The 12,080-nt window shown below is 57.8% G+C and overlaps 1 protein-coding gene and 1 long non-coding RNA gene across 2 annotated transcripts in view; both read right to left on the bottom strand.

The window, feature by feature from the left end:
• The window catches only part of CEP170B (centrosomal protein 170B), a 21,082-nt gene that overhangs the window by 7,930 nt on the left and 1,072 nt on the right, over window positions 1-12,080 (bottom strand). Inside the window, exons 2-7 of the mRNA XM_081829725.1 lie at window positions 4,178-4,236; window positions 3,968-4,066; window positions 3,254-3,361; window positions 2,280-2,430; window positions 1,798-1,982; window positions 6-1,649 (exon numbers count right to left, since the gene is read on the bottom strand). Of these exons, the coding sequence (XP_081685851.1) occupies window positions 6-1,649; window positions 1,798-1,982; window positions 2,280-2,430; window positions 3,254-3,268 (1,995 nt within the window). The 5' untranslated portion in view covers window positions 3,269-3,361; window positions 3,968-4,066; window positions 4,178-4,236. The remainder of the gene's footprint in view (window positions 1-5; window positions 1,650-1,797; window positions 1,983-2,279; window positions 2,431-3,253; window positions 3,362-3,967; window positions 4,067-4,177; window positions 4,237-12,080) is intronic.
• On the bottom strand, window positions 4,250-7,336 carry LOC145723339 (uncharacterized). Its single transcript, XR_014148255.1, has 3 exons — window positions 5,465-7,336; window positions 4,605-4,720; window positions 4,250-4,423 (listed from the first exon to the last, which is right to left on the bottom strand). It is a non-coding gene; the product is annotated as an uncharacterized LOC145723339 (long non-coding RNA).

Raw genomic sequence — 12,080 nt, 5'->3', positions numbered from 1 at the left:
GGGGCCTTGATGTCCACCGTGGGCATCTTGAGGCTGGGCATCTGCACTTTGGGCAGCTGACCCTTGATCTTGACCCCTTCTGCTTTGCCCTTCAGCCCGGACACAGCCACCTCTCCCTCAGGGAGGGACACCTCCAGCTCTCCCCCAGGGAGGTCGATATCAGCAGTGGGCACTTGGACGGCACCCTCTGGGGCTCGCACCTCCCCACCCAAGGAGGGCAGTGTGGTCTCGGCTCCGACCTTGGGCACCGACACGTCCACGGATGTTCCCAAATCTTTGCTTGGTGCCGATGCGCCGAAGGACGGCATCTTGAACTTGGGCATCTTGAACCTGCTGTCTCTGGCAGCCACCTCCTTGTCTCCCAGGGACAGGTCCCCTTCCAGTCTTTGTTCCTCTGCTGCAGTTGGCTGTCCCCCTCTTGGGTCTCGTGTTTCCTCTTTCTCTTCTCCTAGTATCTCCTCGTCTTCCGTATGTAGTACTTTCACTTTCATGGTGCTTCCTATTTCTTGGTCCAGGTCCAGGACGGGTTTCTCCCCGGCTGCTCTCACGTCCTTTCTGGGTGACCATCCGAAGGAGGGAATGTTGAACCTGAGCATTGTCCTCCTCTCCTCCCTCCCTCCTTTGTCCTTGTCCCCATCCTTCTTTTCTCTTTCCCTGTGACCTTCCTCAGGTCCCCCTGCTCCTCCTTCTTCTCGTTGTGGCAGGTGCACTTTGGGCTTCCTGGGTGCTGCCAGCTGAGGTCCTGGTGCCCCCTCCCCCGCGGGGTGGGTCTCCTCTGCCGCGGTCCCTCCCTGCCCGTCCCCCTGGGCCAGCGGTCCTGTGCCTCCTTCTGTGTCTTGATTTCTTTCTTTGGAAAGTTTAAACATGGGTGTGTTTAAACTGGGTATTTGGATTTGGAATTCTGGTTGGCGGGCCTGTGCGTCTCCTTTGCCTTGCAGAGCTGATCTGGCAATCCCAGTTTCCACGCCCTGAGCCATCTCTCTGAGGTCCTCCCCACCTTGTGGGGCTGAGCTCACCCCAGGCTTCCCCTCTGACAGAGCGTCCTCTGGGTCCTTCGCGTCCTTTGTTTGTTTTCGGCGCCTAGACGCCACGCTGGCCCCTTCCCCCAGGGCTCCCCGGCTGGGGGCTCCAGGCTCTGTGGGTGTCCCTGCTGGTACCTCTGCCGTCCTGTCTTCTCCCCTGCTTTGCACGGTGGCCTCGGTGGCCTCTCGTCTGTCCTCCCAGGATCCGGCCTCCTCTACAACCCCAGCCTGGAGTGCTCCACCTTGGACCCCTCTGCTTGGTCGCCCCTCCAGCGTCGGACCCTTCCCTGAGCTCATCCTGAACCTCAGGTTCAGGAACCTCCTCTTCCGCTGGCCGTCTGGTTCTGCCTTCTGCTCCTGATCCTCTGCTGGGAGCTGGGCCTCCGTGTCTGCGCTTGTGGGGGACACATCAGGTGCATCTCCCCGCCCGTAGGCCCCTGAGGAGCTGTGTGACCTCCGCGGTCCTGGCTTGCTCGTTATTGACTGGAATTTGGGCCAGGACAGCCTCTCTTTTTGGGGCCGCCTGCATCTACCCTCCCTGGGCTTGGCGAGCAGTCTCTCCTGGTCTCCGCCCCCTTCCAGGGTCTGTGTGGGGGTCTCTGTGGAGCCATCAGCCACATCTTTGTCCTGAAACACAAGGAGAGTGAACTTGCAGCTGCTGGTACGAGGCACTCAGGGGACAGAAGAGGGTGGGGTGGGAGCCCCTCCTCAGCCTCAGCCCCGGGGTTTGGGGGGAGGTCAGTGGGGCCCAGCCTCCCTGGCTGTGGTGCATCACCTGCTTCTCACTGCCCTTCGGGCCATGCTGAGCCCCCCTGGCGGCCCCTTCCTCGTCCTCTGTGGCGGGACGTTTCCGTTTGACTTGGAACTGCACCTTGTAAGGCTCTGAGTACTGGAGAATTTTGAGAGCGTCTTCATATTTCATGTTGTCAAAGAATATGGTTGCGCTGAGCAGCTGATCCCCTAGACAAAGACAGAGCGGCCCTCGGCCTTAGATGCCCCAGTCCCGCCATAGCTCGGAGAGATGCATCTACCGGGGCCCCCGGAGCCCAGCCCCTCCCTCCACGGAGCCCTGTGTGGGAAGGAGGCCACCCCGTGGCCCTGGTGGGAACGCCTAGCACAGCCAGCGGCCCCGGCCTGGAGGTGGCTGAGCAGTCTCAGCAGGGGCATCCTGAGCGCCGGGCGAGGCCCGTTTTCCTCCAGGTCCCTCCCGTCCTGATGGGGACCATGGGGACCCCAGGGAGGGGGCGGTCATGGCACCTTCTCTCAGGCTGAAGAGCTTGGCAGCTGACGAGTCCTTCAGGACTTGTTTCACAAAAATCCCCTGGTCCCCACCACCTGTGACACTGTATCCGCTGGCTCCAGCTTCTGCCTCGGTCGTCAGCATCACCTCTGTCGCCTCCTGCATGGACTGGAGCAGAAGCACATCAGGGCCGTGGTGCGCTTCTGCCTATGGCGCCGTGGGCATCCGTGCTGGGGGCCTACCCACCCTGAGCACGGGGACCCCAGAGTCCTGCCCATCATCCAGGAGACAGGGGGCAGCACAGGAGCCCCCAGCCAGGGCCTGGGCTGTCCTGTCCAGGCCTTGGAGAGAGCCAGCTGCAAGCCACCTGCTGCAGGAGCGGCCTCCTCTTGTCCCCCCAACCTGCCAGCCCTCGGGAGCAGCTGGTTGGCCCATCGGGCTCAGTGAGCAGACAGGAGGGGCTTCTGCTCGCAGGGTGGGCAAGGCTTGTTCATCCCTCACGCCCCAGTGGCACGCAAGGCAGCGGGGGTTCAGGCGGGGGAGGGTCAGAAGTGCCGAGGATCACACAGCAAGCGGGACGGCCAGCCCGACTCAGAGGCTTTGGGCCCTGCCGAGCTGTGGGACTGCAGGAGCCGCGGATGACAGGACAGGCTGCCTCGGGGCCCTGCACCCTCCTCACTGGGCGCCCCCGAATCCAGCACCTTCCGTGGTTTGTGTATGAGGCAGGCAGCAGCTGCACCCATTGCAGAGACTGAGGTCTGCGTGCCTCGGTCTCCCTGGCCACGTGGGCCTCTTCCTCGGACGTCTCAGGGGAAGCCCGGACCAGCCTCTGGAGGCCCCGCCTCCAGACCAGGCCCGACGAGGGTGACAAGCAGGCCCTTCCCTGGTCTCCTCGCCCCTCTCCTTGCTCCGACCCAGCCGCGCCTCCCGCCCAGCTGGGGGTCTTCGCAGGGAGCCCACCTCCCTGACCCACAGGCACTGCCACACCCACCTGCGGATGACTCATCCTGGAGAATGTCCGGGAGTCCCCTGATTCTCGCTTCCACCAGGATCTCCGTCCCCCGGAGTCCGAGGAAGCCCGCCGCCTCGGTGTGTCCTCCTGCAGCCACAGAGGCCAGAGGTCACGCACCTGCGCCCACCCCGGGCACAGGAGGGACTCAGGAGACCGGAGGCCCCAGAGCAGTGCTGCGTGCCGAGGGAGCTGATCTCATGGCTGGGGCGGGGGGCGGGGGGCGGTGTGTGTGGCGGTGACTCTTGGCCCGGGTGCTTCCTGACAGGGCCCAGGCCCCAGGCCCCAGCACCCACACCCAGGGCAGACCCCCCCAGGAACTGGGGTTTTGTGGGCAGGGTAAAAAGGAAACAGAGCAAGAACAAGTCTTTTAGGAAATACACCTGCTCCCATGCCCTCCCCCTAGGCCCCTCCAGAGACAGCCCGTGTATGCCCACATCGAGCATGGGCTCTCTTTCCCACACGTGCACACGCGTGCACAATCTCATCTCCGTCTTGGCCCGCTGAAGGGAGGGGTCCTGGGGGACGGAGGGGTCAGAGAGGAAGGCGCAATGGGTAGAACTGTGGCCCGGTGGGCAGCAGGGCAGGGCTGCGTGGCTGCACAAACGGGGGGGAGTTGCCCACACAGGATGATGAAGGAGACATGCTCACACCTGCACTTTCCCTCAGCCCGTGGTCTCTGTCCTGCAGGCTTACCGGGAGTCCGGAGCCAGCACCCTCCGCAGCGCGTTCATACACAGGGGAGGACCCCTGTGGCCGTGGCCGAATGATCTCGTCCACGGGCCCTTCAGTCACCTGGCAGGAGAGAAAAATCAGGTAGCCCTCAGCCACCTGGGCTCTGCGCAGGCCCAGGAAAGGCTGGGGGCTCTGTGAGGGGGGCATGCATCCTCCAGGGGCCTCGCTTACAGACTGGTCCTCTTCTGTGTCTGCGTCCGGCTCCTCAGGCTGCAGCTGCCGGCCAGACACTGCAAAGAGAGAGGCTGAGTCAGCGGGGCCGTGCAGGTGGGGAGACCAGATGGCGGACCCGGGGGGCCGGGCCCAGGCGAAGTCCGTCCGTGCACCTGGTGCACGCGTCACCCCATCCCGGACACTGGGTCTGGGAGCACACGCAGGGGTGGGCAGGTTGTGACATCAGGTCAGGAAGCGGTGAGCCTGCGCAGGGGGACTCAGGCGAAGTAGCCTTCACAGATTTAGTCCCAGAAAGTCACCAAACAAACACACAGAGAAACAACAATCCAGCCCCGAGGGGGCCAGAACCCAGAGTTGCTGCAGTGTCCAGCACTCAGCCAGAAGTGACATGACACGCAGAGAAAGAAGAGCGTCTGATCCATACCAGGGAACAAAGCAACTCGCGGAAGCTCTCTGAACGTCCAGAGGTGGGACTGAGCACTGACTTCAAAGCAACGACTATGGATGGAAAATACCGTGGCTCAGCGAAGGGAGGCTGTCCTAGAGAAACAGAGATTGTAAAAAGGCTACATGGAAAGTCTGGAGTTGAAAATGTACTACAGGGACTCAGTAGCAGAACGGACATGCCAGGAGAAAGCATCGAAAAAACTTGTAAATTAATAGAAATTGGCCAATTTGGAGAACAGAGGAAAAAAGATTCAAGAAAGTGGCGGTGCCCGCGAGATGTGCGAGAGCACATTCAGCCCAGCAGCCTGTAAGTGGCCCGAGTCTCAGAAGGAGAGAGAGAGAGAGGGAGGGAGGGAGAGAGGGAGGAGAAAGGCCGCCGGGAGCTATCTGCAGACCCAGGAGGCTCGGCCATCACAGCGGGATAAACACACAGAGGTCCGGACCCAACACATCACAGCCCAGACGATGAAGAGAGGGGAAGATTCTGAAAGCAACAAGACAAACAGGAGCTGCACAGTAAGGGTGGGGACCACACAGTCAGCACCCGGCGCCCCGGGAGCTGGGCGTGCGCCGTGGAAGGGCACACTGGCGGGGCTGAAGGGAAGACGTCGGGAAGCTAGACCTCCAGGCCTAGCAAACCGTGCTGCACAAATAAAGGCAAACGGAGGCATCTGCAAATGAGCCAAGACTGGGAGAATCCACTGCGGGCGCGTCTGCCTCCCCAGCAGTGCTGAAGAAAAGGCACGGCTGCGGGAGCCTATCTCAAGTCCGCAGGGAGGAACGGGGAGTGCGGAAAACGCTACATCGGCGGGCGAGCACGAGAGAATATAAATATACCTTTTCCCTCCGTCCAGCTCAAGTCTTCACTTCTTTAAAAGACACGACGTTGTAGGAAGCAGGGGGTTGGCAAACTTTCCTTGTAGAAGGCCAGACAGTCTAGGCGTTGGAGGCCACGTGACCACTGCAACAGCCTGAACTCCCCAAACAAGCAGCGGGCGGGGCTCAGGGCACAGGCCAGTCCTTCCACTCCCGGGGGGGAGGCAGTCATCCCAGGGCCGCCTCGTTGGGATTACCACACATACAGATGCGATCCGTATGTGATGACCAAGGCAGGAGCGAGGGGGAGGAAAGCACATACGTTGGGTCAAAGCTTCTCTATTTTACCAGAAGGAAGTAAACATCGCTAGGGTTACGAGTGGGCACAGGCGTGGACCATAAACAGGCTTAGGAGAATCTGGGGTGATGGGAATGTCCTAGAACTGGATCGTGGTGATGGTCGCACAACTTCACAAAGCTACTAACAACGATTGAACTGTACATTCACAGTGGGTGGGTATTGTGGTATATAAATTATCCTCCATCGAGTTGTGCAAGAAAAACGGAATTGATTGCACAAAACAAAAGTAATAAAATGTAAAATTTACCATGTGTAGAAGTAAAGCCTATGACGACTATAGTTTGAAGGATGGGGTTGCAGGAATGAAAGTTACCGTAAAGTTGTAAAGTTCTTACCTTATACATGAGGCAGTATATACTGTGATGGGTACAGAATACATAGTATAAGCCATAAAGGAACCATTGTAGAGGATGCAGAGCTAATAAGCCAACAGTGGAAATGAGATGGAATCCTAAAAATCCATTTTCTATAGATATATACAATGTGTGTCTCTCTTTCTATGTATATTTAAAATGTATATTCCTGAGTAATTATATATGTGTAAATGTATTTAACTATCCTAAAACATGGTAAGGAAGGAGGGAGAGAGGAGCAAGGATAAAACAGAAAGCCATGAGCAAGACGGTGGGATTTCGACCAACCACGTTCACAATTACATTAAGTATAAAGGGACTTAAAATTCCAATCAAAAGGGAGAGATTGTCAGAGGACATTTAAAGAGGCAAGACCTAACCATATGCTGTTTACAAGAAATGGACTATAAATGTAAAGATATAGATAGGTTAAAAGTGAAAGGAAAGAAAAGTATACACCACGCATTAACTGTCCTAACATTTTATAATGATAGAAGGGATGGGGGAGGGGGGCGCCTGGGTGGCTCCGTCGGTTAAGCGTCCAACTCTTGGTTTCAGCTCAAGTCGTGATCTCAGAGTCATGGGATCGAACTCCACATTGGGCTCTGCACTGAGTACAGAGTCTGCCTGAGATTCTCTGTCCCTCTCCCTGTGCCCCTCCCACTGTGCACTTGATCTCTCTCAAATAAATACATAACTCTTTTTAAAAAGGGAATAATTCATCAAAAACCACAATAAACTTGTCTGTATACACCTGATAACAGCGGTTACAAACACAGAAGAGAAAAGTGGCCGCACTGACAGGACACTTAAATCCACAATTACGACAGGAGATCCTAACGCTCCTCTGGGTACAGAATAGGACACATAAGAACAGGTGAATAACCAGTGAACCAGTGAGACCAAACTGACACTTGGAGGCCCCTCCACCTGCTCCTATGTGCACATGGGACATTCACCAAGATAGACTACATGTCTCAGTAAGTTTAGAAAAAAAAGGGGGGGCACCTGGGGGCACAGTCGGGTGAGCGTCCGATTCTTGGTTTCAACTCAGGTCATGATTTCAGCTCCATGCTCAGAGGGGAGTCTGCTTAAGATTCTCTCTCTCCCTCTGGCCCTCTCATGCACTCTCTCTTTCTCTCAAAAATAAATCTTTTTAAAGAATAAAATTAATAAAATGTTGGGGCACCTGAGTGGCTCAGTCGTTAAGCGTCTGCCTTCAGCTTGGGTCATGATCCCAGAGTCCTGGGATCGAGCCCCGCATCGGGCTCTCTGCTCAGCAGGAAGCCTGCTTCTCCCTCTCCCAATCCCCCTGCTGTGTGCCCTCTCTCACTGTGTCTCTGTCAAATAAATAAATTAATTTAAAAAAATTAATAAAATATTTCAGTAAGTTTAAGACAACTTAAATCATGCTAGGTATTTTCTCTGATGCCCAGCAGAATCAAGGCAGTATGATATAAATATAAAAGATCAATGAAATGGAATACAAAGTCCAGAATATCCCCACACTTTGTGCGGTTGATTGATTTTTGACAAATCAGCCAAGTTATTTCAATAGAAAAATCGTAGTCTTTTCAACAATGGTGCTGGGACAACTGGTTATGTGTTTGGAAAACAAAAAACAAAACAAAATCCTGGACTCTTACCTCATGTTACACATAAAAATGAATTCAAAATGAATCATAGAGCTAAATGTAAAACCTAAAACGATAAACCTTCCAGAAGAAAACACAGGGGACATTCTGTACCACCCTGGGGAGGCAACGTTTTCTTAGACAGGACACCAAGGGTGTGACTCACAAAAGAAAATGCAATAAATTACATTTCATCATAATTAAATACTTCCGGTCTTGAAAGACATTCTTAAGAAAATGAAAAAGCAATGCATAGATCTGACAAAGGACTTGCATCCAGATAAACTGACAAATCAACAGATAAAAGACAAAAAAAAAAAGCACCTCAATTAAATATGGGCAAAAGATTTGAACAGACACTTGACAAAAAAGATATACTGATGCCCACAAGAAAAGATGGATGACTTCCTTAGCTGTCAGGAAAATGCAAACGAAAACCAACAGAACAGAAAAAGATCCCAGAACCGAACTCACAGATGCAAAGCTGTGGGAAAGGGATGATGGTCTTTTCAGTTACTCGTGTGGGTCTGTTGGCTATCCATGTGAAAAATATTAATCTCAACCCTATGCCAGCCATGGAAAGTATTAATTTCATATGGATTGTAGGACCAAAGCAGAAGGTTTAGCAATAAAGCCTCCAGAAGATAAATAGAAACGACAGTGGGGATGGGGAAGCAATTCCTAACCAGCGTACTGAAGGCGCCAGGCCCATAGGATATGGCGGAGAATTGGTCTACGTCAACATGAAGAGCTTCCGTTCATCACAAGACATCGCTGAAGGAGTCAGCAGCCAAGGTATGGACTGGGCAGAGATTTGCAACACACTTACCAAACCAAAGCCTCCTGCCCCGAATGTACGAAGATTTCTTGCAAACCAAAAGGAAAAGACAAACAACCCAATAGAACAATGGGCAAGAGGGGTGCCTGGGTGGTGCAGTTGGCTGAGCGTGACTTCATTTTGGCTCAGGTCACGATCTCAAGGTCATGGGATCAAGCCCCATGTCGGGCTCCACACTCAGTGGGGAGTCTGCTTGAGATTCTCTCTCTCCCTCTCCCTCTGCCCTTCCCCCCACTCGTATGAGCTCTCTCTCTCGCATAAATAAATCCTTAAAAAGAAAAGAAAAATCGCCTGCCCCCCACCGCTGCTTGTGCTCACACGCGCTCTCGCTGTCCCTCTCTGTCAAGTTTGTAGGATTTGTACTCTTGTTCAAGAAAGAATTTTTAAAATGCTCCATGAAACTGAAGTGAGGAAATGATAAACTTCCTGCCGATAAGTCTGAACGTTCAGACGAACTGGACGGACCTGTAGAGAATAATGAGGCCAACGCAGCCCAAGGAGAAGCGGCCTGTCTACATAGTTCTGTCCTGATCCAACAATCAAATCCTTATTCACAGCTTTCCCACAAACACGACTCCAGCCTGACTCCCCGAAACTGGGCCGCGTACTCCACGAAGACGCAGCAGTGATGGACGCGAGCTCCGGCACACGGGCCCGGGCTTGGGGAAGCCCTCTCTGCAGGTGCCCACACTGCCGGTGGCGAGGGGACCCAAGCCCCCGCCCACTGCAGGCTGCAGGGCAACGAGTGGGAGGTGTGAGTCCCTGCCCCATGGGGTGGGCACCCAGCCGGGGGACTGGGCAGGTCCCTGTCCCTGTGAAGCAGATGGGGGAGGCCCAGCCCCGCAGGAGTGTGACTGTGGCCACTGCTCTTTGGCCAAGTTGCTGTGTGACCCCGAGCAAGCCTGCACCTTCTCTGGGCCTCGATTTCCCCATGGACATCTGGGGGCCGCTGTGCCCACCTGGAAACACCAGGGGGACTGCCAGGGTGGGGAACGGAGAGTGGGGAGCAAGTCCCTGCCTCTGATCTGGGCCTTGCCTCCCTTCTCTACGGAGCCAGCTCCCCTGCACAGCAGCCAAACGCACCGTCCTGCCTCAGTTTCCCTTCCAATTCCACCCAGGCCCGTACCCCCAGCCCAAGGTGGGTACGCCTGTGTAAGCAGTGAGAAATGAGAGAGCCGGCCTGGAGGAGGGGAAGACACTTGCCCAAGGCGGCTCGCCCCCGGGGCTGGGGTGGTGCAGGGCAGGGCTGAGTCCAGAAGAGGTGGTGCCCACCCACACCACCAGCGCACGAGGGACCGAGGGACCGCAGTGGGGGCGGCGCGGAGGAGGGTCCGGTCTGGGGTGGGGCCTAGGCAGGCGGAGGGACTTGGGGAGGGCTGCCAAGCTCCCCCAGCCCGCCCAGAAACCTGCCGCCCGGCTGCCCGACCTCGCCCAGAGCTCCGCGGCCAGCTGCAGCCGTTTCTGTGAATCAGACAACAAAACAAGAGCGGGTGTCCGCCCTCTCCTGGCAGGCATGTCCCTGGAGCGGCTGGGGGCGGAGCGCGACTGGCTGGGGAAGGGGACCGCAGGCATGGCCTCCAGTTGGGCGCCCCGTGCTGGGGGGCGGGGGGGGGGCACCGCGGAGGAAGGCTCCTGTAGCCGGGCAGGGGTCCCGGCCCTGAGAAGCTGCAGCCCCAGATCCACTCCGGGGGCGTCTGGCGGGCGCCGAGGGCCATGGCGAAGGTGTGGACAGCGCGGAGGCGGGGGCACACCCCGCCCTGGGAACCAGGGCCACGGAGCGCAGCCGGCCCTGCTCCAGCCAGCCAGCCCCGCCTCGGCCCCCTGGCACCGCAAAGGGCCCCACGCCCACTGTGGGCTGAAGAGCAGGCTTGGCTGAATCAGGGGCAGGGACTTGCTCCCCACTCTGTTTCCCGAGGCCACACCGCCAGGAGGGTGTGGTTTTGAGCTCTAGGTCCCTCTGCACCCCCTCAGGCAGAACCGCCGGCTGGCCAGCGCCTGGCCCCAGGACGCACAAACAGGAAGGAGGAAATCCTGCCTGCCCACTGCAGGGCAGAGAGGCCGGGAGCCTGCCAGGCTCGGACCTGCACCCTGGGAGGGAGGACGAGGCACCCCAGGATCCCCCAGAGCATGGTCCTGTCAGTCCCCATGTGCCAAGCCCCGCCCAGCCGTGAGTGCAGGGGCGGCCACCCGCCCGCCTGACCCGGCCCCTGCCCACTGTGGTCCCACAGACAGGCTCTCTAGGCAGTCCAGCGACAATAAGGTCACCAAAGCCCCATTTCACAGAGGACAGGGAGGCGACAGGCTGAGCCCCTGGTGCCTCCCCAAATGCCCTTCCTGCTCCTTGTCCTGCCTCAGCCCCTAACCCTAACCCTTCCCGGCCTCAGACGCCACTGCAGCATCCAGCTGCCTCCGGGGCTGGCACTAGGGGTCACGCCTCACACACCCCAGGGGCTGCGCCCGAGCCCTTCCGGTGAGGGGTGAGGGTCTATGCTCCCCCAGCAGCAGAACAGCTTCACTGCCGAGAACACTGGAATATTCTGGGGCGGGGTCTCAAGGAAATGTGTCTGGAGAGTGGGCACAGCCAAGGTGAGGTGGTGTGCTGACAGGGGACCAGGTGGAGGGGATGGAGAAAGTGGGGCGCTAGCCCGGATGCCTTTCCACGCTCAGCTCGCCCCAGCCGGGGACTCTCCTGCCAGCCCCTGGCCAGAGTAGGGCCATCCGTGGGTGGGGCCATTTTGCTTGAACAAAACCCAGGTTTGCATGGACACTGGCTGCCCTCCAGGGGGGCCAGGTGTGGTGGGCGCTTATGCATGTCACCAGGGCAACTGCGGGCCTGCGGGATTATGAGATGGCAGGGAGGGGAGCCGCAAACGGGGACTCGGACCGTGGCCTGAGAGGTCCAGCATGGGTGTGTGCACGCCCATGAGGGCGTGTGTGTGGACATCTGTGCCCGGGCCTGGGCCCCTCCCTGTAGCTCCAGTGCACAGTCCCTGACGAGGCCCCCCGACCTCCCAGGGAGCCGTGGGGGTGGGAGCCCGAGGCAGGCCCACCCCTCAGGGGACGCTGCCCGTGGGCTTGGAGCCCAGTGCTCACACAGGCACACGGCACGCTCAGACCCCACCCCATGCTGGAACCTCACGAGGAAAGTGCTGGGCTCGGCTGACGGGTCACGAGAACTTCAGACTTCCCAAAGCAGCAACCACAGGCGGCGAGGGCCTGCCCCCCTCCCACCCTCCCCTTCCCAGCCTTCTCAAGGTAACTCTGCTGCTTGGGGAGGCCAGCCTGGCTCCCGCTCTGCCCCCAAGGCCCTAGCCTGGCTGCCTAGGCCTGTGTGGGAGGGTAGTCATCCCCCCCAAACCTGCTCCCGCTGCTGCCCGGGCTGCAACCAGGACGCGTTCACATCACCCTGCATCGCTCCCGGATGCCCAGCTGGCCCACGGCTCCCCCCAGC

Source organism: Leptonychotes weddellii, chromosome 9, assembly GCF_054177405.1.
Source record: "Leptonychotes weddellii isolate Sample4059 chromosome 9, ASM5417740v2, whole genome shotgun sequence".
Classification (NCBI taxonomy): domain Eukaryota; kingdom Metazoa; phylum Chordata; class Mammalia; order Carnivora; family Phocidae; genus Leptonychotes; species Leptonychotes weddellii.
The sequence above is the reverse complement of the archived record's forward strand: the minus strand, read 5'-3'. Positions and strand labels throughout refer to the sequence as shown.